This window comes from Oncorhynchus clarkii, chromosome 28 (assembly GCF_045791955.1).
Source record: "Oncorhynchus clarkii lewisi isolate Uvic-CL-2024 chromosome 28, UVic_Ocla_1.0, whole genome shotgun sequence".
NCBI classification, from domain to species: domain Eukaryota; kingdom Metazoa; phylum Chordata; class Actinopteri; order Salmoniformes; family Salmonidae; genus Oncorhynchus; species Oncorhynchus clarkii.
The window spans coordinates 33,756,029-33,783,367 of NC_092174.1; the positions used below are offsets into that span (position 1 = coordinate 33,756,029).

The 27,339-nt window shown below is 46.3% G+C and overlaps 2 protein-coding genes across 2 annotated transcripts in view; one reads left to right on the top strand and one right to left on the bottom strand.

Annotated features, from left to right (window-relative positions):
* LOC139386763 (rho GTPase-activating protein 45-like) lies at positions 1-26,267 on the top strand. The gene is made up of 21 exons (XM_071132575.1): positions 1-199; positions 899-1,286; positions 5,959-6,102; positions 6,223-6,307; positions 6,425-6,497; positions 6,601-6,670; positions 6,908-7,042; positions 7,293-7,354; positions 7,448-7,552; positions 7,812-7,892; positions 20,142-20,306; positions 20,436-20,573; positions 20,814-21,055; positions 21,253-21,404; positions 21,563-21,655; positions 21,803-21,862; positions 22,030-22,184; positions 23,855-24,040; positions 24,123-24,260; positions 24,912-25,159; positions 25,320-26,267. The coding sequence occupies exons 1-21, from the start codon at positions 113-115 to the stop codon at positions 25,567-25,569; spliced, it is 3,057 nt and encodes a 1,018-aa protein (XP_070988676.1). The 5' UTR covers positions 1-112; the 3' UTR covers positions 25,570-26,267.
* LOC139387124 (DNA-directed RNA polymerases I, II, and III subunit RPABC1) overlaps positions 25,702-27,339 on the bottom strand; it is an 11,127-nt gene continuing 9,489 nt past the window's right edge. Inside the window, exon 7 of the mRNA XM_071133144.1 lies at positions 25,702-27,270. Coding sequence (XP_070989245.1) covers positions 27,205-27,270 — 66 coding nt within the window. The 3' untranslated portion in view covers positions 25,702-27,204. The remainder of the gene's footprint in view (positions 27,271-27,339) is intronic.

Consider the following 27,339-nt stretch of genomic DNA (forward strand, 5'->3'; position numbering starts at 1 on the left):
CCAAGCAATCAATCCAGGCAGCACAAGGAAATTTGTGGAAGCGACGTTTGGAGCAGACTTCAATCTCAATGGAGTAACATCTATATTAAAATAGATAGGATGCTATTTGAAAATGTTCTATAGAAAGAAAAAGGAATTAAATAAAACTTCAGTTTCAAAGAAGAATCTTGGGGGAAACTTTGGGTCACATAACTCATCAGTAAGTAACGTTAACTCGCTAGCTAAACTAGCCTAGCTTTATTAAGACTATTTGCATCTCAGTCCTGGATAGTTTTCTGAGTTTGCGCGTTTGAATAATTTCGTAATTTATATCACTGCTTGTAAAGCCCCGCGAGTTTGCGTTGGTACATACATAATTTAGCTACTAGCTAAATATACTTGAAGTTGCATCAGGCATTGGTAGTGTAGGATAAGAGAACGAATGTCCCTGATGGGGAAACTGTCTTACGTTACATGTGTATTGCTTGCTAATGCCAACTTTAAGGGATTTATGTTTTGCAATGCCGCCAGGTGTGGGCGTGGCTTCCAGTCTGACACACCTGTCACCTGGCAATGATAAGTCAACTTGTCAGTGTTTGGGAATTTTCCAGTGTTGGTCATCCTCATTGAATCATCTTTCTCTTTCTGTGTTTTTTCCATATGCTTTTGCATTGTGACTCATGGCCTTTCAAATTGTTTTAGAGGCGCAGGTTTCTCAACAACAGTTGTCTTCATCATCAGCATCATCATCCTCTAGTCGTAACATCTGTGTCATCACTCATCACCACCATTCTTATTATTCCCCATCTCTTTCCTCTCCTTTCTCTGTTTCTACCTACCCGGCTCTCACTCTCCCATTCCCCACCCTACCTCTCCCTTGTCCTCTGGTGTGTCTCAACACCAGCTATCTGTCCTCCAGGAACAACCCACTAGAGATGGTGGCTTGGATGTCCCCCCCCCTTTCCCTGCATCCCTCCAGGACCCCCAGGCTCCTCCCTGCCCCACTACCACCTGTCTGCTGCACCCCAGGCTGGCCACCGCCACCAGCCCTCCCCCTGTCCTTGGAGCCTGCCTTAGACGGCCCACAGCCCTGAGTCGACATGCCAGTGCGGCTGGCTTCCCCCTACAGGCGGCTGGAGCCTGGGCCTTCAGTAAGACCCAGGGGAAAGGAGCGAGCCTTGCCTCCAGCCCCACCACAGAGGCCTCGGAGGTGGGCATCGAAGTGGAGGACATCCCCTCTTTGCTCCGGGATGTGGCTTGCTTCGCTGAGGCTGTGGAGAAACTGAAAGAAATGGTGCTGGGGGAAGGTGAGAGAGGCATTATAATGGCCAGGAGTTTTTGACCAGTAAAAATTCTTATTTTTAGCCTATAACTAGAGTTCAGAGTTTTCTTAGTCACGTCATATGGAAAGGAAAAAACCCTGGCCCTTAGTTATGTTGTAACATTGTGTGTGTCCCAGCCAGGGTGTGTGTGTGTGTGTGTGTGTATGCCTTGCGAAACTGAGGAAGGAAGAGGGAGTATGTCACACAAGGTACGCAGCACTATAGTATTTGTCTGGTGTGTAAACACAGCTCACAGGCTTTCCTATAACCCAGAACCCTTACATTACGAGGACTAGGGGTCGATTTGGAATTTAGCAAGCCGGGTCGTTCCACCTATTCGGTGCCTTTTCAGATGTGTAACTTGGTGATTTTTTTTTAGATTTCACCTAATTCTAAAATTCTGTCATAAAGACCACATGTTCAACTTAATAACAATAAAAATCCCATCTCAAAAAAGTATTATAGTAAGTGCCTATTAAGTTCCAAATAAAGTAACAGGGTTCACGATTTCATCTTAAATCAGCCATAAATCTCCATGTGACAGGGAAAATAGAAGCTTGTTGTGTACAACAGGGAGGGGCAATTGAATGCAAGCTTAAAACATTTCTAGCCTGTCTATCTATGGGTAACATGGTTGACCTGTTATGCTCGACCCACTCAGTTTTCCACCACAAAACACCAGAAAATTACCCAAAATAGTAAAACCAGCTCATCTGCTTTTATACTACACTTACACCTACTGACTATTAGATGTTCAATGTTTATTTTTGAGAACACATTATTTAAAAAGGAATAGTTTCACCAAATTAAAATGAGAGTTCAGTTCACGTAACAGGGTTGACCTTAAAATGAGGGACGTTTTCACATTAATCACATTAAATAAATAATAATCTTCAGAAATGCCTTTGTCAAAGCAACAAAATAACTAGGGCTTTACAATGATGGTAAAAACATGGAGACATTTTGTGGTATAAATATTCCTGGAAGTCACAGAGGGTCACAGAGGGACAAAATGCTGAATTCTGGCACTTTAGCAGGTCTTTATTCCAGTGGAGGCTGGTGAGAAGAGGATTGCTCATAGTAATGGCTGGAATAGAGTGTAATGGCCGGTATGGAGTGAATGGAATGGTATCAAACAGATGAAAACCATGTCTTTGATATCATTCCATTCACTCTATTCCGGCCATTATTATGAGCCGTCCTCCCCTCAGCAGCCACCCTCCACTGCTTTATTCATATAAAAATTGTATTTATTATTTTCTCCATGTGGTCTATATTAAAGGGCACTTCATTGAATATAACAGGCTTTTAACATTCAATATTGGTGCACAATTTCTACTTCAAAATATCAAAGGGATGCAAAAGGCACTCATTTCTTGGAACAAACCCGCTAAGCCATGTAAGGGTGACTTCACTTCCTGTCCAGGCAGCTATTTTCATCGCAACTTCCTGTTCTCAGTCTCCAAGTAGGGCGAGGAGATAAGGGAGAAAGAGAGAGAACGAAGGGAGGATAGAGAGAGACTTTTCTTAGTGGGTACGTGCGTTATTACAATATGATAACAGAGGTAGGAGTGTTAAAATCAACCACAGAACAAGAGCCAACTGATGGTACACTCATAAAGAGTTAGGCCCCTAAATAATTAGGGGTCTAAGCAGTAGTACACAGTACATTTTTCTTACACATTGACGTTTCAGCCCCAAACTGCATTTTGACTACATTTTAAAGTTGGTTCACGTGCTGTCCGTGTCCACCACCACTTCCTACATCAAGAGTGGTAGTGTGACAGACAACAGCCCTACAGTTCCTGGTTTTCACACTTTAGTCGTCTAAGGCCCAGCTGAAAAACAACACACACAAAAGGAGAAGTATAACAGTAGCTGTGTTTCAATGACGGCTACTGGTGCTGGTTCTCTTTTTTCCCAGTAAACAGTGCTTCATTACATGGCCTCTTGCTTGACTCATTATACAGTGCCTTGCGAAAGTATTCGGCCCCCTTGAACTTTGCGACCTTTTGCCACATTTCAGGCTTCAAACATAAAGATATAAAACTGTATTTTTTTGTGAAGAATCAACAACAAGTGGGACACAATCATGAAGTGGAACGACATTTATTGGATATTTCAAACTTTTTTAACAAATCAAAAACTGAAAAATTGGGCGTGCAAAATTATTCAGCCCCTTTACTTAATACAGTGCAGCAAACTCTTTTGCTGAAGTTCAGTGAGGATCTCTGGGAATGATCCAATGTTGACCTAAATGACTAATGATTAAATACAATCCACCTGTGTGTACAGCTCAAGCTCAGTGAGGTTAAATGCACCTGCACTGTGATAGCAGAGGTCCGTTAAAAGCGCAGAGAGCATCATGAAGAACAAGGAACACACCAGGCAGGTCCGAATACCTGGATATGTGAAGAAGTTTAAAGCCGGATTTGGATACAAAAAGATTTTGCTTTATGTTTTGGACATCCCAAGGAGCACTCCGTGCAAGCGATAATCTTTGGAAGGAGTATCAGACCACTGCAAATCTACCAAGACCTGGCCGTCCATCTTCCCATCAACTTTAACCATCATACAAGGAGAAGACTGATCAGAGATGCAGCCAAGAGATGCTGCCACCACCATGTTTGACAGTGGGGATGATCTACAGCTGAGGTGGGAAACATAACGTTTTGCATAGGACAACAATCAATTTTATATTGCACAAACCTTCTGGCCTTTATGGAAGAGTGGCTTGTGGCAAGAAAGCCATTTCTTAAAGATATCCATAAAAAGTGTTGTTTAAAGTTTGCCACAAGCCACCTGGGAGACAGGCCAAACATGTGCAAGAAGGTGCTTGTTGTCCTATGGAAACCAAAATTGAACTTTTTGGCAACAATGCAAAGTGATTATGGGCCTCTTGGCTGCATCTCTGATCACACCTTCCCCACTGTCAAACATGGTGGTGGCAGCATCATGTAGATTTGCAGTGGTCTGATACTTTTCTTCAATATTATCGCTTGCACAGTGGAAGATGGTTAAAATTGATGGGAAATGGATGGATCCAAATCCGGTTTTAAACTTCTTCACAACAGTAAAACCTGATGGTGTGTTCTGCAAAAGCTCTCTGCGCTTTTGACGGAGATTTGTCTATCACAGTGCAGGTGCATTTATCCAAAACATAAAGCAAAATCTACAGGTGGAATGGTTCATCATCATTAGTCATTTAGGTCAACATTGGATCAGTCAGAGATCCTCACTGAACTTCTGGAGAGAGTTTGCTGCAAAGAACTGAAAGGGGCTGTTCACATAATTTTGCACGCCCAATTTTTCAGTTTTTGATTTGTTAAAAAAGTTTGAAATATCCAATAAATGTCGTTCCACTTCATGATTGTGCAAAACTGTTGTTGATTCTTCACAAAAAAATACAGTTTTATATCTTTATGTTTGAAGCCTGAAATGTGGCAAAAGGTCGCAAAGTTCAAGGGGGCCGAATACTTTCGCAAGGCACTGTATGTGTGTTTATGCTGCCTGTTTATGTACTATTATGAACTGGGTGGTTCGAGCCCTGAATGCTGATTGGCTGACAGCCGTGGTATATCACGGGTATGACAAATATTTATTTTTACTGCTCTAATTAAATTGGTAACCAGTTTATAATAGCAATACCGCACCTCGGGAGGATGACCACAAGGAGAAATGAATAAATCTGATTTTTTATATGAATAAAGCAGTGGCCAATATACCACGGCTAAGGGCTGTTTCCAGGCACCCCCTGCGATGCGTCGTACCTAAGAACAGCCCTTAGCCGGGGTATATTGGCCATATACCACACCCCATAGTGCTTTATTGCTTAAATAACCTACATTTTCTATAACATATTGTTGTGTGTGTGTGTGTGTGTGTGTGTGTGTGTCAGTGTTGGGGTGAATTCGAATTTGCCTCAACCTACAGGAAGCAAAATATTAATTGAATGAAGTAGAATTTAAGTCAAACCAATTCAACTAAGAAGTGAATCATGAAATGTTCTTTCATTTGACAAATCTTTTATCGTAAGGATATGCCATTTATTAATGTAACAAATACACATATTCCCAAGTGGCGCAACGGTCTAAGGCACTGCATCTCAGACACCCTGGTTCGAATCCAGGCTGTATCACAACCGGCTGTGATTGGAAGTCCCATAGGGTGGTGCACAATTGGCCCAGCATTGTCCGGGTTTGGCTGGTGTAGGCCGTCATTGTAAATAAGAATTTGTTCTTAATTGACTTGCCTAGTTAAATTTAAAAAATCAATTTAAATATTAGTTTGATTATAATTTAGATGTAAAACATTACTTTTCTTTGTCATGAGATGTTAGATTGTTCCCTTTCATACTGCCGTGTTTGATCTAATGCATTCTGGGAAATGTTTGTTCTGATATTTAACAAAAAATGTAATTCAATCCAAATTCTGTGGTGTGTACGTGCGTGAGCATATAATCCAAGGTTATTATAGTACATTTTTAAAGTTGGGTTTTAAAGTTGAACCTTATCACTCGCATGGTTGCCTCACTGCGCTGCTGTTACAATTATGAATGTCACCTCAAATTAGGAATTTTTCATTCTTAATTCTTTATGTTTAGTTTCAGTTTTAGTTCTAGACAAATAAATAACATAGCTGTCTGTCTCTGTCTCAGACAGGCAGCTGGACCGTCGTGACCTGGCCCAGGAGTGTTTGGGAGAGGTGTTGCGTGTGTTGAGGCAGGTGATCGGTGCCTACCCCCTCCTCAACACTGTAGAGACCCTCACTGCTGCTGGAACACTCATCTCCAAGGTCAAAGGTCAGAGCTCTACTGTTAGAACTGGACACCTGTTGGAATGTGTGTGGATCAAGGTGTGGGTGGTGTGTGTACTGAGAGTGTACTGAGATCAAATGTGTGTATTTGATTTGATGTGTCCAGGGTTTAGTTACAAGGACAGCAGTGACATGGGTAAGCAGGACTTTGAGAAAGCCATCGAGACCATGGCTGTTGCTTTCAGTAGCAGGTAAGTGTGTGTGTGTGTGTGTTTCGCTTTACTATCCCTAGGATCTACATTGATAAGGTTTTTCCCATTCTCCCCCTCTCTCCCTATTTTACACCCCTTTCCTTCTCTCCCCCTCAGTGTGTCGGAACTTCTGATGGGAGAAGTGGACAGCAGCACCCTCCTGTCTCTACCGCTAACAGAGAGGAGCAGGGTGAGTGTGTGTGTGTGTAAAAAACAAACAATGTTTTCTTTGATCGTAAAGGATGGCTCAGTCTAAGCATTTGTGTGACCTCGGAGATGGTGTGTGTGTGCAGTCTATGGAGAACCTGTATGGCTTAGACTCAGCCCAGGCCAAAGACTGGAGTGACCAGCAGGACTGCTGCAGTAAGTACAAAATGACATGTTGTCCTCGATGTCTAAGCATTTTGTTTCCCTTTTCAATCATGTCATACTCATACATTCTCGTGTGTGTGTGTGTGTGTGTGTGTGTGTGTGTGTGTGTGTGTGTGTGTGTGTGTGTGTGTGTGTGTGTGTGTGTGTGTGTGTGTGTGTGTGTGTGTGTGTGTGTGTGTGTGTGTGTGTGTGTGTGTGTGTGTGTGTGTGTGTGTGTGTGTGTGTCAGTGCTGAGTGGAGAGCAGGTTGACCTCCTACTGCAGTGCAGTGAGGGAGGAGTGGACTCCGCTCTCTCCTATGCCAAGGCTGTGTCCAGATATCTGAAGGACGTTATCAGCTATGTGGAGAAAAGGACTGCTCTGGGTGGGTTGATCACTTTGACTCATCCAATTATTCTGTCTCTTTTACTCTTCTATCTGTGTCCATCAGAAGTTGTTCTCAGCCTCTTAGGGCTTCAACTACATTACATACACCTGTCCAGTATCTAGGGGCAGAAATGGAACTGGGCCAAACCTTTTGTTGTCTATTTCAATTTCTGCTTTTTTAGTTTTCTGCTAACAAGGCAGTGTGTGTGTGTAAGTAGTGTGTGAGTTTCTGTGTCTGTGTTTTCCAGAGATGGAGTTTGCCAAGGGTCTGCAGAGGCTGTGTCAGTCCTGTAAGCAGAGCATTGCACAGGTAATGGGAGAACACACACAAATAAACACACACACACGGACATACGTGCACATAAACACACACAAATCTCTCCTCTCCCTCTCTCTCTCTCAGCCCCAGATGCCATTCTTCTCCATATACTCTCTGGCTCTGGAGCAGGACTTGGAGCAGAGTGTGGGTGTGCAGCAAACCACTGGCTCCATACACACTGTTCTACAGGTAGATACAGTATCTCACACACACATACCAGGAGGTTGGTGGCACCTTAATTGGGGAGGACGGTTGTGTTAATGACTGGAGCAAAATCAATGGAATGGTATCAAATACATTAAAACACATTGTTTCCAGGTGTCTTTCCATTTGTTCTGTTCCAGACAGTATTATGTCCTCCCTCAGCAGCCTGTGACACACACACACACACCTACAAGGATTATTACAAGTGAAATAATGTCTCTATCTCAACCCCTCTCTGGCCCAGCCTCTGATGCAGTGTAAACAGGAGCATGAGAGGAGACGCAGAGAGCTCGGAGAGCAGTGGCAGAGGGCCCAGAGGAAACTGGTAAAGTCACTGCTATGTCTTGTCCATGTTGCTTTGACATGTTAATGCTGCGTACGTGTTATCATGTCTCACTCTTATGTCATGTATGAGAAAGACATTGATATTCCATATTTCAGTGAGAGTAGATGGTTTACCAATCGCTCTGTCAAAAGTCAAAAGCCTCGGTGTCACTCTAGACTGCTCCCTCTATTTCGAACCCCACAAAAAAACCATCACCAGGATGGCATCACCTCTGCAATATCTCCAGGCTCCGCCCCTCGCTATCACACTCCAGCAAGGAAACTCTCATCCATGCCCTGGTCACTTCCCGTTTGGACTATTGCAACACTCTCCTCACTGGTATCCCCACCAAACTCACCAACAGACTTCAACTGGTCCAGAACTCTGCTGCCAGAATCCTCACCAGCACCAGATCAACTGAACACCACACCAATCCTCATCAATCTACACTGGCTCCCTGTGCAATCCTTTATTAACTTAAAGACAGGCCTCCTCACCTACAAAGCCCTCCACAACCTGGCACCCAACTACCTCTCTAACCTTCTCTCAGTCTATGCCTCTTCACGCTCCCTCCGCTCCTCCTCTACTGGTCTCCTTGTCACCCCTTCATTCCACCTTTCCACCATGGGTGCCCGGGCCTTCAGCTGCTGGAATGAGATCCCCCCCAACACATACAACATGCAGATACAATCATCTCATTCACAAACCTCCTTAAAACACACCTCTTCAAGGATGCCTATAACCTATAGCCTGTAGTACTATGTACTACACTAAACTATGTGTCCCCCAAACACACACCCTACCCTACATCTAAAACCAGGTTCATAAACCCTACCCTAACCCAACCCTACCCCCTAAACCCTTACCTAAACCAGGTTTGTATCCTCTACCCAACCCTACCCCCTAAACCCTTACCTAAACCAGGTTCATATCCTCTACCCAACCCCCTAAACCAGGTTCATATTCTCTACCTAACCCTAGCCCCTAAACCCTTACCTAAACCAGGTTTGTATCCTCTACCCAACCCTACCCCCTAAACCCTTACCTAAACCAGGTTCATATCCTCTACCCAACCCTACCCCCTAAACCCTTACCTAAACCAGGTTCATATCCTCTACCCAACCCTACCCCCTAAACCCTTACCTAAACCAGGTTCATATCCTCTACCCAACCCTACCCCCTAAACCCTTACCTAAACCAGGTTCATATCCTCTACCCTACCCCCTAAACCAGGTTCATATCCTCTACCCAACCCTACGCCCTAAACCCTTACCTAAACCAGGTTCATATCCTCTACCCAACCCTACGCCCTAAACCCTTACCTAAACCAGGTTCATATCCTCTACCCAACCCTACCCCCTAAACCCTTACCTAAACCAGGTTCATATCCTCTACCCAACCCTACCCCTAAACCCTTATCTAAACCAGGTTCATATCCTCTACCCAACCCTACCCCCTAAACCCTTACCTAAACCAGGTTCATATCCTCTACCCAACCCTACCCCCTAAACCCTTACCTAAACCAGGTTCATATCCTCTACCCAACCCAACCCCCTAAACCAGGTTCATATCCTATACCCAACCCTACCCCCTAAACCCTTACCTAAACCAGGTTCATATCCTCTACCCAACCCTACCCCCTAAACCCTTACCTAAACCAGGTTCATATCCTCTACCCTACCCCCTAAACCAGGTTCATATCCTCTACCCAACCCTACGCTCTAAACCCTTACCTAAACCAGGTTCATATCCTCTACCCAACCCTACCCCCTAAACCCTTACCTAAACCAGGTTCATATCCTCTACCCAACCCTACCCCCTAAACCCTTACCTAAACCAGGTTCATATCCTCTACCCAACCCTACCCCCTAAACCCTTACCTAAACCAGGTTCATATCCTCTACCCAACCCTACCCCCTAAACCCTTACCTAAACCAGGTTCATATCCTCTACCCAACCTTACCCCCTAAACCCTTACCTAAACCAGGTTCATATCCTCTACCCAACCCCTGTAGTACTATGTACTACACTAAACCCTTATCTAAACCAGGTTCATATCCTCTACCCAACCCTACCCCTAAACCCTTACCTAAACCAGGTTCATATCCTCTACCCAACCCTACCAGGCCCTAAACCCTTACCTAAACCAGGTTCATATCCTCTACCCAACCCTACCCCTAAACCCTTACCTAAACCAGGTTCATATCCTCTACCCAACCCTACCCCCTAAACCCTTACCTAAACCAGGTTCATATCCTCTACCCAACCCTACCCCCTAAACCCTTACCTAAACCAGGTTCATATCCTCTACCCAACCCTACCCCCTAAACCCTTACCTAAACCAGGTTCATATCCTCTACCCAACCCCTCTAGTACCCCTAAACCCTTACCTAAACCAGGTTCATATCCTCTACCCAACCCTACCCCTAAACCCTTACCTAAACCAGGTTCATATCCTCTACCCAACCCTACCCTTACCTAAACCCTCTAGTACTATGTACTACACTAAACCCTTACTACCCCTAAACCCTTACCTAAACCAGGTTCATATCCTCTACCCAACCCTACCCACTAAACCCTTACCTAAACCAGGTTCATATCCTCTACCCAACCCCTGTTCTAAACCCTTATCTAAACCAGGTTCATATCCTCTAACCCTACCCCCTAAACCCTTACCTAAGGTTCATATCCTCTACCCAACCCTACCCCCTAAACCCTTACCTAAACCAGGTTCATATCCTCTACCCAACCCCTACCAGGTTCATATCCTCTACCCAACCCTACCCCTAAACCCTTATCTAAACCAGGTTCATATCCTCTACCCAACCCTACCCCCTAAACCAGGTTCATATCCTCTACCCAACCCTACCCCTAAACCCTTACCTAAACCAGGTTCATATCCTCTACCCAACCCTACCCCCTAAACCCTTACCTAAACCAGGTTCATATCCTCTACCCAACCCTACCCCTAAACCCTTACCTAAACCAGGTTCATATCCTCTACCCAACCCTACCCCTAAACCCTTACCTAAACCAGGTTCATATCCTCTACCCAACCCTACCCCCTAAACCCTTACCTAAACCAGGTTCATATCCTCTACCCAACCCTACCCCCTAAACCCTTACCTAAACCAGGTTCATATCCTCTACCCAACCCAACCCCCTAAACCAGGTTCATATCCTCTACCCAACCCTACCCCCTAAACCCTTACCTAAACCAGGTTCATATCCTCTACCCAACCCTACCCCCTAAACCCTTACCTAAACCAGGTTCATATCCTCTACCCTACCCCCTAAACCAGGTTCATATCCTCTACCCAACCCTACGCCCTAAACCCTTACCTAAACCAGGTTCATATCCTCTACCCTACCCCCTAAACCAGGTTCATATCCTCTACCCAACCCTACGCCCTAAACCCTTACCTAAACCAGGTTCATATCCTCTACCCAACCCTACCCCCTAAACCCTTACCTAAACCAGGTTCATATCCTCTACCCAACCCTACCCCCTAAACCCTTACCTAAACCAGGTTCATATCCTCTACCCAACCCCAGTAGTACTATGTACTACACTAAACCCTTACCTAAACCAGGTTCATATCCTCTACCCAACCCTACGCCCTAAACCCTTACCTAAACCAGGTTCATATCCTCTACCCAACCCTACCCCTAAACCCTTACCTAAACCAGGTTCATATCCTCTACCCAACCCTACCCCTAAACCCTTATCTAAACCAGGTTCATATCCTCTACCCAACCCTATGCCCTAAACCCTTACCTAAACCAGGTTCATATCCTCTACCCAACCCTACCCCTAAACCCTTACCTAAACCAGGTTCATATCCTCTACCCAACCCTACCCCTAAACCCTTATCTAAACCAGGTTCATATCCTCTACCCAACCCTACCCCCTAAACCCTTACCTAAACCAGGTTCATATCCTCTACCCAACCCTACCCCTAAACCCTTACCTAAACCAGGTTCATATCCTCTACCCAACCCTACCCCTAAACCCTTATCTAAACCAGGTTCATATCCTCTACCCAACCCTACCCCCTAAACCCTTACCTAAACCAGGTTCATATCCTCTACCCAACCCTACCCCTAAACCCTTATCTAAACCAGGTTCATATCCTCTACCCAACCCCTCTAGTACTATGTACTACACTAAACCCTTACCTAAACCAGGTTCATATCCTCTACCCAACCCTACCCCCTAAACCCTTACCTAAACCAGGTTCATATCCTCTACCCAACCCCTGTAGTACTATGTACTACACTAAACCCTTACCTAAACCAGGTTCATATCCTCTACCCAACCCTACGCCCTAAACCCTTACCTAAACCAGGTTCATATCCTCTACCCAACCCTACCCCTAAACCCTTACCTAAACCAGGTTCATATCCTCTACCCAACCCTACCCCCTAAACCCTTACCTAAACCAGGTTCATATCCTCTACCCAACCCTACCCCCTAAACCCTTACCTAAACCAGGTTCATATCCTCTACCCAACCCAACCCCCTAAACCAGGTTCATATCCTATACCCAACCCTACCCCCTAAACCCTTACCTAAACCAGGTTCATATCCTCTACCCAACCCTACCCCCTAAACCCTTACCTAAACCAGGTTCATATCCTCTACCCTACCCCCTAAACCAGGTTCATATCCTCTACACAACCCTACGCCCTAAACCCTTACCTAAACCAGGTTCATATCCTCTACCCTACCCCCTAAACCAGGTTCATATCCTCTACCCAACCCTACGCCCTAAACCCTTACCTAAACCAAGTTCATATCCTCTACCCAACCCTACCCCCTAAACCCTTACCTAAACCAGGTTCATATCCTCTACCCAACCCTACGCCCTAAACCCTTACCTAAACCAGGTTCATATCCTCTACCCAACCCTACCCCTAAACCCTTACCTAAACCAGGTTCATATCCTCTACCCAACCCTACCCCTAAACCCTTATCTAAACCAGGTTCATATCCTCTACCCAACCCTACGCCCTAAACCCTTACCTAAACCAGGTTCATATCCTCTACCCAACCCTATGCCCTAAACCCTTACCTAAACCAGGTTCATATCCTCTACCCAACCCTACCCCTAAACCCTTACCTAAACCAGGTTCATATCCTCTACCCAACCCTACCCCTAAACCCTTATCTAAACCAGGTTCATATCCTCTACCCAACCCTACCCCCTAAACCCTTACCTAAACCAGGTTCATATCCTCTACCCAACCCTACCCCTAAACCCTTATCTAAACCAGGTTCATATCCTCTACCCAACCCCTCTAGTACTATGTACTACACTAAACCCTTACCTAAACCAGGTTCATATCCTCTACCCAACCCTACCCCCTAAACCCTTACCTAAACCAGGTTCATATCCTCTACCCAACCCCTGTAGTACTATGTACTACACTAAACCCTTACCTAAACCAGGTTCATATCCTCTACCCAACCCTACGCCCTAAACCCTTACCTAAACCAGGTTCATATCCTCTACCCAACCCTACCCCTAAACCCTTACCTAAACCAGGTTCATATCCTCTACCCAACCCTACCCCTAAACCCTTATCTAAACCAGGTTCATATCCTCTACCCAACCCTACGCCCTAAACCCTTACCTAAACCAGGTTCATATCCTCTACCCAACCCTACCCCTAAACCCTTACCTAAACCAGGTTCATATCCTCTACCCAACCCTACCCCTAAACCCTTATCTAAACCAGGTTCATATCCTCTACCCAACCCTACCCCCTAAACCCTTACCTAAACCAGGTTCATATCCTCTACCCAACCCTACCCCTAAACCCTTATCTAAACCAGGTTCATATCCTCTACCCAACCCCTCTAGTACTATGTACTACACTAAACCCTTACCTAAACCAGGTTCATATCCTCTACCCAACCCTACCCCCTAAACCCTTACCTAAACCAGGTTCATATTCTCTACCCAACCCTACCCCCTAAACCCTTACCTAAACCAGGTTCATATCCTCTACCCAACCCTACCCCTAAACCCTTACCTAAACCAGGTTCATATCCTCTACCCAACCCTACCCCCTAAACCCTTACCTAAACCAGGTTCATATCCTCTACCCAACCCTACCCCCTAAACCCTTATCTAAACCAGGTTCATATCCTCTACCCAACCCTACCCCCTAAACCCTTACCTAAACCAGGTTTGTATCCTCTACCCAACCCTACCCCTAAACCCTTATCTAAACCAGGTTCATATCCTCTACCCAACCCTACCCCCTAAACCCTTATCTAAACCAGGTTCATATCCTCTACCCAACCCTACCCCCTAAACCAGGTTCATATCCTCTACCCAACCCTACCCCCTAAACCCTTACCTAAACCAGGTTCATATCCTCTACCCAACCCTACCCCCTAAACCAGGTTCATATCCTCTACCCAACCCTACCCCCTAAACCCTTACCTAAACCAGGTTCATATCCTCTACCCAACCCTACCCCCTAAACCAGGTTCATATCCTCTACCCAACCCTACCCCCTAAACCCTTACCTAAACCAGGTTCATATCCTCTACCCAACCCTACCCCCTAAACCAGGTTCATATCCTCTACCCAACCCTACCCCCTAAACCAGGTTCATATCCTCTACCCAACCCTACCCCCTAAACCAGGTTCATATCCTCTACCCAACCCTACGCCCTAAACCCTTACCTAAACCAGGTTCATATCCTCTACCCAACCCTACCCCCTAAACCCTTACCTAAACCAGGTTCATATCCTCTACCCAACCCCCATATCCTCTACCCAACCCTACTAAACCCTTACCTAAACCAGGTTCATATCCTCTACCCAACCCCCTAGTACTATGTACTACACTAAACCCTTATCTAAACCAGGTTCATATCCTCTACCCAACCCTACCCCCTAAACCCTTACCTAAACCAGGTTCATATCCTCTACCCAACCCCTGTAGTACTATGTACTACACTAAACCCTTATCTAAACCAGGTTCATATCCTCTACCCAACCCTACCCCCTAAACCCTTACCTAAACCAGGTTCATATCCTCTACCCAACCCTACCCCCTAAACCCTTATCTAAACCAGGTTCATATCCTCTACCCAACCCTACCCCCTAAACCCTTACCTAAACCAGGTTCATATCCTCTACCCAAGGTTCATATCCCCTAGTACCCCTAAACCCTTATCTAAACCAGGTTCATATCCTCTACCCAACCCTACCCCCTAAACCCTTACCTAAACCAGGTTCATATCCTCTACCCAACCCTACTATGTACGACACTAAACCCTTACCTAAACCAGGTTCATATCCTCTTCATATCCTACTACCCAACTACTAAACCCTTACCTAAACCAGGTTCATATCCTCTACCCAACCCTACCCCCTAAACCCTTACCTAAACCAGGTTCATATCTCTCTACTATGTACCCAACCCTACCCCCTAAACCCTTACCTAAACCAGGTTCATATCCTCTACCCAACCCTACCCCCTAAACCCTTACCTAAACCAGGTTCATATCCTCTACCCAACCCTACCCCCTAAACTAAACCAGGTTCATATCCTCTAAACCCCCAGGTACTCTACCCAATACCCTTACCTAAACCAGGTTCTATCCTCTACCCAACCCTACCCCCTAAACCCTTACCTAAACCAGGTTCATATCCTCTACCCAACCCTACCCCCTAAACCCTTATCTAAACCAGGTTCATATCCTCTACCCAACCCTACCCCCTAAACCCTTACCTAAACCAGGTTCAACCCTACCCCTAAACCCTTCTAAACCAGGTTCATATCCTCTACCCTACCCCCTAAACCCTTACCTAAACCAGGTTCATATCCTCTACCCAACCCTACCCCCTAAACCCATATCCTTCAACCCTATCCTCTAAACCAGGTTCATATCCTCTACCCCTGTAGTACTATGTACCACTAAACCCTTACCTAAACCAGGTTCATATCCTCTACCCAACCCTACGCCCTAAACCCTTACCTAAACCAGGTTCATATCCTCTACCCAACCCTACCCCCTAAACCCTTACCTAAACCAGGTTCATATCCTCTACCCAACCCTACCCCCTAAACCCTTACCTAAACCAGGTTCATATCCTCTACCCAACCCTACTATGTACTACCCTAAACCCTTATCTAAACCAGGTTCATATCCTCTACCCAACCCTACCCCCTAAACCCTTACCTAAACCAGGTTCATATCCTCTACCCAACCCTACCCCCCCCTAAACCCTTACCTAAACCCTTACCTAAACCAGGTTCATATCCTCTACCCAACCCTACCCCCTAAACCCTTACCTAAACCAGGTTCATATCCTCTACCCAACCCTACCCCTAAACCCTTACCTAAACCAGGTTCATATCCTCTACCCAACCCTACCCTACCCCTAAACCCTTACCTAAACCAGGTTCATATCCTCTACCCAACCCTACCCCCTAAACCCTTACCTAAACCAGGTTCATATCCTCTACACTAAACCCTTACCTAAACCAGGTTCATATCCTCTACCCAACCCTACCCCTAAACCCTTACCTAAACCAGGTTCATATCCTCTACCCAACCCCCTACCCCCTAAACTAAACCCTTACCTAAACCAGGTTCATACTACCCAACCCCTAAACCAGGTTCATATCCTCTACCCAACCCTACCCCTAAACCCTTACCTAAACCAGGTTCATATCCTCTACCCAACCCCTGTAGTACTATGTACTACACTAAACCCTTACCTAAACCAGGTTCATATCCTCTACCCAACCCTACCCCCTAAACCCTTACCTAAACCAGGTTCATATCCTCTACCCTAACCCCTCTAGTACCCCCTAAACCCTATGTACCCTAAACCCTTATCTAAACCAGGTTCATATCCTCTACCCAACCCTACCCCCTAAACCCTTACCTAAACCAGGTTCATATCCTCTACCCAACCCCTCTAGTACTATGTACTACACTAAACCCTTATCTAAACCAGGTTCATATCCTCTACCCAACCCTACCCCCTAAACCCTTACCTAAACCAGGTTCATATCCTCTACCCAACCCCTCTAGTACTATGTACTACACTAAACCCTTACCTAAACCAGGTTCATATCCTCTACCCAACCCCTCTAGTACTATGTACTACACTAAACCCTTATCTAAACCAGGTTCATATCCTCTACCCAACCCTACCCCCTAAACCCTTACCTAAACCAGGTTCATATCCTCTACCCAACCCTACTTACCTAAACCAGGTTCATATCCTCCCTAAACCCTTACCTAAACCAGGTTCATATCCTCTACCCAACCCTACGCCCTAAACCCTTACCTAAACCAGGTTCATATCCTCTACCCAACCCTACCCCCTAAACCCTTACCTAAACCAGGTTCATATCCTCTACCCAACCCCTCTAGTACTATGTACTACACTAAACCCTTATCTAAACCAGGTTCATATCCTCTACCCAACCCTACCCCCTAAACCCTTACCTAAACCAGGTTCATATCCTCTACCCAACCCTACCCCCTAAACCCTTACCTAAACCAGGTTCATATCCTCTACCCAACCCTAAACCAGGTTCATATCCTCTACCCAACCCTACCCCCTAAACCCTTACCTAAACCAGGTTCATATCCTCTACCCAACCCTACCCCCTAAACCCTTATCTAAACCAGGTTCATATCCTCTACCCAACCCTACCCCCTAAACCCTTACCTAAACCAGGTTCATATCCTCTACCCAACCCTACCCCCTAAACCCTTATCTAAACCAGGTTCATATCCTCTACCCAACCCTACCCCTAAACCCTTACCTAAACCAGGTTCATATCCTCTACCCAACCCTACCCCCTAAACCCTTACCTAAACCAGGTTCATATCCTCTACCCAACCCCTGTAGTACTATGTACTACACTAAACCCTTATCTAAACCAGGTTCATATCCTCTACCCAACCCTACGCCCTAAACCCTTATCTAAACCAGGTTCATATCCTCTACCCAACCCTACGCCCTAAACCCTTACCTAAACCAGGTTCATATCCTCTACCCAACCCCTCTAGTACTATGTACTACACTAAACCCTTATCTAAACCAGGTTCATATCCTCTACCCAACCCTACGCCCTAAACCCTTACCTAAACCAGGTTCATATCCTCTACCCAACCCTACCCCCTAAACCAGGTTCATATCCTCTACCCAACCCCTCTAGTACTATGTACTACACTAAACCCTTACCTAAACCAGGTTCATATCCTCTACCCAACCCTACCCCCTAAACCCTTATCTAAACCAGGTTCATATCCTCTACCCAACCCTACGCCCTAAACCCTTACCTAAACCAGGTTCATATCCTCTACCCAACCCTACCCCCTAAACCCTTACCTAAACCAGGTTCATATCCTCTACCCAACCCCTCTAGTACTATCTACTACACTAAACCCTTATCTAAACCAGGTTCATATCCTCTACCCAACCCTACCCCCTAAACCCTTACCTAAACCAGGTTCATATCCTCTACCCAACCCTACCCCCTAAACCCCTAAACCAGGTTCATATCCTCTACCCAACCCTACCCCCTACCCTTACCTAAACCAGGTTCATATCCTCTACCCAACCCTACCCCCTAAACCCTTATCTAAACCAGGTTCATATCCTCTACCCAACCCTACCCCTAAACCCTTACCTAAACCAGGTTCATATCCTCTACCCAACCCTACCCCCTAAACCCTTACCTAAACCAGGTTCATATCCTCTACCCAACCCCTGTAGTACTATGTACTACCTAAACCCTTATCTAAACCAGGTTCATATCCTCTACCCAACCCTACGCCCTAAACCCTTATCTAAACCAGGTTCATATCCTCTACCCAACCCTACGCCCTAAACCCTTACCTAAACCAGGTTCATATCCTCTACCCAACCCTACTATGTACCCTAAACCCTTACCTAAACCAGGTTCATATCCTCTACCCAACGCCCTAAACCCTTACCTAAACCAGGTTCATACCCTTACCCCCTAAACCAGGTTCATATCCTCTACCCAACCCCTCTAGTACTATGTACTACACTAAACCCTTACCTAAACCAGGTTCATATCCTCTACCCAACCCTACCCCCTAAACCCTTATCTAAACCAGGTTCATATCCTCTACCCAACCCTACCCCCTAAACCCTTACCTAAACCAGGTTCATATCCTCTACCCAACCCTACCCCCTAAACCAGGTTCATATCCTCTACCCTACCCCTAAACCCTTATCTAAACCAGGTTCATATCCTCTACCCAACCCTACCCCCTAACCACCCTCTAAACCAGGTTCATATCCTCTACCCTACCCCCTACCCTTACCTAAACCAGGTTCATATCCTCTACCCAACCCTACCCCCTAAACCCTTACCTAAACCAGGTTCATATCCTCTACCCAACCCTACCCCCTAAACCCTTATCTAAACCAGGTTCATATCCTCTACCCAACCCTACCCCCTAAACCCTTACCTAAACCAGGTTCATATCCTCTACCCAACCCTATGCCCTAAACCCTTATCTAAACCAGGTTCATATCCTCTACCCAACCCTACCCCTAAACCCTTACCTAAACCAGGTTCATATCCTCTACCCAACCCTACCCCTAAACCCTTACCTAAACCAGGTTCATATCCTCTACCCAACCCTACCCCCTAAACCCTTACCTAAACCAGGTTCATATCCTCTACCCAACCCTACCCCCTAAACCCTTACCTAAACCAGGTTCATATCCTCTACCCAACCCTACCCCCTAAACCCTTATCTAAACCAGGTTCATATCCTCTACCCAACCCTACCCCCTAAACCCTTACCTAAACCAGGTTCATATCCTCTACCCAACCCTACCCCTAAACCCTTACCTAAACCAGGTTCATATCCTCTACCCAACCCTACCCCCTAAACCCTTACCTAAACCAGGTTCATATCCTCTACCCAACCCCTGTAGTACTATGTACTACACTAAACCCTTATCTAAACCAGGTTCATATCCTCTACCCAACCCTACCCCTAAACCCTTACCTAAACCAGGTTCATATCCTCTACCCAACCCACGGTGTTGGTACTATGTACTACACTTGCTTTTAATGGCTACTTGTAATGTAAGATATCCTTGATTACCCTGAAAGGCATCCACCAAATAAAATGTATTATTATTGTTTTGTGTGTGTGTGTGTGTGTGTGTGTGTGTGTGTGTGTGTGTGTGTGTGTGTGTGTGTGTCTGTTCCTAGACTGATGCTGAGAGTGGCATGCGTAAAACTCGAGGCTCATACATGATTCGCTGTGAGGAGTATGACAAGGCCAGGGGTCGGGCAGAGGAGGAGCTACAAGGGGGAGCAGGCGGGCTTAAAGCTCTGGACCGGAAGAAGCGATTGGAGGAAGAGGCCAGGACCAAGGTCAGCTGACTAGTCTGACCTTTTCATAGACCTTTTCATAAATCCTGAAGTGCCAACTCTGCCAACTCAGTTATGCCAGGCGAGCAAAATGAATTGCACCTAATGGCTGGTCCATGTGTGTCTCTACAGGCTGAAGAGGCAGAGGCTGTGTATCGTGCATGTATATCCGAGGCGGAGGCGCGGCACCAGGAGAGAGAGCAGACTAAGGGCAGCACTCTCAGACAGATCCATGATGTCATCAGACACACAGACCACACCCTTAGATCTGTAAGTCAACTCACGCCTCTGTCAGGGAAGTAAAACCCTCAACTTGTTTGCAGGTGGATTGCACTGACCAATCAAACGTCCTAATCATGACTATATCCACCTTTAGGTTTGATTATGTTCATGAAGTCTGTTCACGAGAGATCTTGAGAGAGACGAAATGTGTTCATGGAAATTGTAGTTTGTCTCCATCGAATTGCTTATTTCTGGGTGTTGTAGTTCTTTACATGTCTCCCTCCCCAGTGCACGGTGTCGTACTATCAGCTGCTGCACATGCAGACAGCAGTGCTGCCAGTCCACTACCAGACTCTGTGTGAGAGCACCAAGCTCTACGAGCCGGGACAACAGTACGCCGCTCACGCAAGACATCTACACAAGAGCCCAGAGGACGCCAGACATCTCTACACGAGCACAGAGGATGCCAGACATCTGTCGAACCCAGAGCCTGCAGCTCACTACCACTTCGAGCCCTACTCATCAAACCAGTTGGTTCCCACTTGAAATTGTTTGCGTTTGACCTTTCAGTAATTCATATTGTTGTCGAGATCAGAAAATTCCAGGTGCAGAGAAACGTTTTGTAAGTGGCGTTACCCTTCAAAGGGTCAGAACAGGCCAGTTAGTTGGCTACCAACTACTAGGATTTACAGGAGGAAGCAATGTAATTTTCTCCTTCCCTCATCAGTCTGTCTGGACACACCCGCCACAACAGCTCTAATACGGATGTACCAATCAGCACGGAGACCACACCTCCCACGGATTCACCAATCAGCACGGAGACCACGCCTACCACAGACGAGGATGGTGGTGCTGAGGATGGAGTCACACAGAGATGTGGTGAGTCCTGATTGACTCGTGGTCTAATGGTCTAAGAAGAAGAGTAGCACACTTTTCTAACCACGGATGTGATTTATAGGAACCACGATCCAAGATTAGAACTTTTCATTATGGTGCTTCATTTGAAAGCTCATTGGTGGTATGTGTCCTTATTGAAGGGCAAGGTCACCAATCACACAAGTCCTGGCCGTCAACGATGAAGGACTCGGACTGTCTTGGAGGAGTCTATGGTCTGGAGTCCTCCAGCACTGGTATCTCCTGATGTAGAAACTAGAATGTCAACCTCCAGCACAGCTACCATAGAGCCTCAGCAATTTCTAGATAACAGAAAAGGGTCCAGCGATGTATCATTCAGAATATTCAACGATATATAATAGTTTATTGCATGTGTGTTTCAGGGCACGTACCTAAAGCCAGTGAAGAAGAACATGATGGAAACGTCACCTCGTTTGAACAGGGTAACAAACACTCCTCCTCAAGTCTCCATTTGTCTGAACTCTGTCTAAATCCAGATCCACACAGCGGGAGAACTGCATGAATAGTTCAGGTTAGGATACGACCCTCTCTTTCTCATTCTGAACTCTCTCTTCTCTCTTGTATGTATTTTCTCTTGCTGTGTGTTCAGGGACAGAGCCAGAGATCGCCGTTCCCACTGGTCCCTTCCGGAATGTGGGAATGTCCAAGGCAGCAAAGACCCACAGACTCCGCAAGCTCCGCACACCTGCCAAATGCAGAGAGTGTAACAGCTATGTGTACTTCCAGGGTGCAGAGTGTGAGGAGGTGAGACACACACACACACACACACCCACCCTAGGAGGTACAGTAGACTGTGTAATGTCTACTCTGTTTACTGACTGTAAAGTTACTACACTGCTCAAAAAAATAAAGGGAACACTAAAATAACACATCCTAGATCTGAATGAATGAAATATTCTTATTAAATACTTTTTTCTTTACATAGTTGAATGTGCTGACAACAAAATCACACAAAAAGTATCAATGGAAATGAAATGTATCAACCCATGAAGGTCTGGATTTGGAGTCACACTCAAAATTAAAGTGGAAAACCACACTACAGGCTGATCCAACTTTGATGTAATGTCCTTAAAACAAGTCAAAATGAGGCTCAGTAGTGTGTGTGGCCTCCACGTGCCTGTATGACCTCACTACAACACCTGGGCATGCTCCTTATGAGGTGGTGGATGGTCTCCTGAGGGATCTCCTCCCAGACCTGGACTAAAGCATCCGCCAACTCCTGGGCAGTCTGTGGATGGAGCGAGACATGATGTCCCAGATGTGCTCAATTGGATTCAGGTCTGGGGAATGGGCGGGCCAGTCTATAGCATCAATGCCTTCCTCTTGCAGGAACTGCTAACACACTCCAGCCACATGAGGTCTAGCATTGTCTTGCATTAGGAGGAACCCAGGTAAACCGCACCAGCATATGGTCTCACAAGGGGTCTGAGGATCTCATCTCGGTACCTAATGGCAGTCAGGCTACCTCTGGCGAGCACATGGAGGGCTGTGCGGCCCCCCAAAGAAATGCCACCCTACACCATGACTGACCCACCGCCAAACCGGTCATGCTGGAGGATGTTGCAGGCAGCAGAACGCTCTCCACAGCGTCTCCAGACTCTGTCACATCTGCTCAGTGTGAACCTGCTTTCATCTGTGAAGAGCACAGGGCGCCAGTGGCAAATTTGCCAATCTTGGTGTTCTCTGGCAAATGCCAAACGTCCTGCACGGTGTTGGGCTGTAAGCCCAACCCCCACCTGTGGACGTCGGGCCCTCATACCACCCTCATGGAGTCTGTTTCTGATCGTTTGAGCAGACACATGCACATTTGTGGCCTGCTGGAGGTCATTTTGCAGGGCTCTGGCAGTGCTCCTCCTGCTCCTCCTTGCACAAAGTCGGAGGTAGCGGTCCTGCTGCTGGGTTGTTGCCCTCCTACAGCCTCCTCTACATCTCCTGATGTACTGGCCTGTCTCCTGGTAGCGCCTCCATGCTCTGGACACTGCGCTGACAGACACAGCAAACCTTCTTGCCACAGCTCGCATTGATGTGCCATCCTGGATGAGCTGCACTACCTGAGCCACTTGTGTGGGTTGTAGACTCCGTCTCATGCTACCACTAGAGTGAAAGCACCGCCAGCATTCAAAAGTGACCAAAACATCAGCCAGGAAGCATAGGAACTGAGAAGTGGTCTGTGGTCCCCACCTGCAGAACCACTCCTTTATTGGGGGTGTCTTGCTAATTGCCTATAATTTCCACCTGTTGTCTATTCCATTTGCACAACAGCATGTGAAATTTATTGTCAATCAGTGTTGCTTCCTAAGTGGACAGTTTGATTTCACAGAAGTGTGATTGACTTGGAGTTACATTGTGTTGTTTAAGTGTTCCCTTTATTTTTTTGAGCAGTGTATATTATTTGCTTGTCTTCCCTCCTGCAGTGTTATCTGGCATGCCATAGGCGTTGCTTGGAGAACCTGGCTATCCAGTGTGGCCATAAGAAGCTACAAGGTCGCCTGTCGCTGTTTGGCAGGGACTTCACGCAGGGGCTGGGAGACCCCGATGGTGTGCCTCTGGTCATCAGGAAGTGCATCACAGAGATAGAGAGCAGGGCTCTTAGGATGAAGGTGCTTTTACACTTACACACAGAGTAGTACACACACATTGAAAAAATGACTTGACATATAAACTGTGTGTGTGTGTGTGTAGGGTATCTATCGTGTGAATGGGGTGAAGACTCGTGTGGAGAAGCTGTGCCAGGCCTTTGAGAATGGGAAAGAGCTGGTGGAACTGTCCCAAGCCTTTCCTCATGATATCAGCAACATGCTCAAACTTTACCTCAGACAGGTAACATACTGCTACATACACTCACAAAATACTCTCCCTCCACTTCTAGACTCACTATCCCTCCTTCACTCTGCATCCCACTTCCTCCCCTCACCCTCTGTCCCCTTATTTCTCCTCTCAACTCCCTCTCTTCCTCTCCAACCCCCTCACTCTGTCTTCTCCACCCCTCTCACGCTCTGTCCTCCTCTTCCTCTCAACCCCTCTCACGCTCTGTCCCCCTCTTCCTCTCCACCCCCTCACTCTGTCCTCTTCCTCTCCACCCCTCTCACGCTCTGTCCTCTTCCTCTCAACCCCTCTCACTCTCTGTCCTCCGATTCCTCTCCACCCCCTCACTCTCTGTCCTCCGATTCCTCTCCACCCCCTCACTCTGTCCTCCTGTCCCTCTCCACCCCTCACTCTGTTCTCCTCTTCCTCTCCACCCCTCACTCTGTCCTCCTCTTCCTCTCCACCCCTTACTCTCTGTCCTCCTTCCTCTTCACCCCCTCACTCTCTGTCCTCCTCTTCCTTACTCTGTCCTAATCTCCACCCTCTCACTCTGTCCTCTTCCTCTCCACCCCCTCACTATTTGTCCTCCTCTTCCTCTCCACCTCCTCACTCTCTGTCCCCTTCTCTTCATCTCCACCCCCTCACTTTCCCTTCTTCCCTCTCCAGCTGCCAGAGCCTATCTTGCCTTTCCATCTCTATCAGTCTCTGATGGGTCTGGCCAAGGAGAGCCTGCGTTCTGCGTCTCCTAGCCCAGATGGAGGTGAGGTGGCTGGGACAGCAGTCCTGGCAGACCTGGGTGCTGAGACTCCCCTGGAGGTCCTGACTCTGGTCCACAGCCTGAGGGAGCTAATGCTAACGGAGCTGCCGCAGGCTAATACAGCCACACTGCGCTATATTGCACAGCATCTGCGCAGGTGAGGTGACCATGAGTAAGGCACACACACATAAAGTGTGCTTTTAACACAGAACATTAATCCTAACGTTTGATGAAGAACAAATAGCTCATCGTGCCCATTTCTCCTTTCTTACTATTTCCTTCCTCCCTCTTATTTCTTCACTTTTCCCCTGTTTCAGGGTGTGTGAGTGTGAGCAGGAGAACAAGATGAGTCCCAGTAACCTGGGCATTGTGTTTGGCCCCACCCTGATGCGTCCCCGTCCCTCCGGGGCCACCGTGGCCCTGTCCTCCCTGGTAGACTACCCCCACCAGGCCCGCATCGTAGAGACTCTCATAGTCTTCTACAGCACACTCTTCCATGACAGCTCCTACGACACCCCAGTTTCCCCCTTAGCCCTAAGCCAGGTGAGTGAGCGACTGTGGGTGTAGGGTGTCATAGTGAAACAGTGTGCTGGTTCTGGTCTAGAAACAAGTAATGTGAGGAAAATACAATTATGGGCCTCGAGAGAGTGGAAGAGCAGTAGCAACCAAACAAATAGAAGAGAAGGACGCATATAAAAATATATATAAATTTTTTTTATTTAACAAGGCAAGTCAGTTAAGAACAAATTCTTATTTACAATGACGGCCTACACCGGCCAAACCCGGATAACGCTGGGCCAATTGTGCACCGCCCTATGGGACTCCCAATCACAGCCAGTTGTGATACAGACTGGATTTGAACCAGGGTGTCTGTAGTGACGCCTCCAGCACTGAGATGCAGTGCCTTAGACCACTGCGCCACTTGGGCATACACACTTGCACACTATTGTTTATCACATTCAACCATTTCTGCTGTGTGTTTCTCCTAGGACGGTGGAGGGGAGGAGGGGAGAGACTGTGGGGGTGGGGGAGGAGTCCAGGGGAGAGACTGTGGGGGTGGGGGAGGAGTCCAGGGGAGAGACTGTGGGGGTGGGGGAGGAGTCCAGGGGAGAGACGAGGGAAACAAGACAGACTTAAAACATGACGGGGGTGAGACGCCAGATAACCACACTGAGAGACCAGTGGAATCAGACTGAGGAGGAACCCTCAGCACCCACTGACCCTCTCTGGACCTGAACTCTTCAACAAAGAACTTCTGGGAAAAATGGAAATGGAATTGTTTTTCAAATGAAAAAGTACTTTAGTGAATTCTACAAATTGGAATTAATTTGGGAAATTGCAGTTGAAATGAAAGTGGTTCCAACTTACTGTTTTAATGCGTTGACTACTGATGAAAAAGTACACTGACTGGATAGCAGAATATCATATTGCTGTTGTGTGAACGTGTTAATTTCATTGCATGACTTGAGGTATGATTTTCTAAACCAGTTTTGCCAAAATGCTGCACAAAGCTATTTTTATTGTTTTAATTACCTGGTGAGATACCAGGAAGGAATGTGAGATTCAGTGTTTTTGTGCCTGCAATTTCCTATTTTTGTATTCTCTCTGTATACCCCTTGTATGGTGTATTCATATGGTATGTCTATACTCCAGCCTACCATCTGCCTGTGTACTCACACCACTATTTCAGCACTGCTGCTGGTTGGTATGCTAGTCATTGAGAGATGATATGTTTATATTGTTACAGTTCTAACATGATTTGTTGTATATCCTTGGTGACAAAATTCAAACGTCAAGCACTACGCCAATGTTTGACTCCCAATGATTGTTGCTGAGATTGTAATTGTAATAATGAACACAAATGTTCAGTGTGCATTCAACTTCATTTTTTCAAATGTGAAAAGACCTTGCCTTGCTCTTCGACATTAAAAACATTTCTTCTGAAATAAATCATTTGCCCGTTGAAATTAAATATGCTTATTTTTAAAAAATCCAACAAATGCTGAGGTTATCACCTCAAGCACATTCATAAAAACTAGTAGTGCCAAAAGGTAAGCAAGTCAACTTATTCACAAAAGTTATTGGGAGACAAAGTGATGAGAGCATGTTCTTTCTTCTTCATATGAAACATCTTCAGTCATTCCCTGTCGGCAATAATCAGATCTCATACTCCTTCTGGTCCATAATAGAGCTGGTGTGTGTTTACTGCACCAGTCTGTAGGTGATGTATCTACCAGCAGTCTCACTAGGTCTGATGATCTTCACTACCTGTTAGAACAGACAGGCCAGCAGGTCAACACAGGAGAAAACTAAAATTGCACATAAAACGTCTCAGTC

Excerpts from the sequence above, each read along its gene's own strand:
- LOC139386763 (XM_071132575.1), top strand. The coding sequence starts at position 113 with ATGTTCTATAGAAAGAAAAAGGAATTAAATAAAACTTCAGTTTCAAAG. Across the intron at positions 6,498-6,600 it reads CGCTAACAGAGAGGAGCAGG|TCTATGGAGAACCTGTATGG; the intron begins GTGAGTGTGTGT and ends GTGTGTGTGCAG. Across the intron at positions 21,863-22,029 it reads CGTCACCTCGTTTGAACAGG|GGACAGAGCCAGAGATCGCC; the intron begins GTAACAAACACT and ends CTGTGTGTTCAG.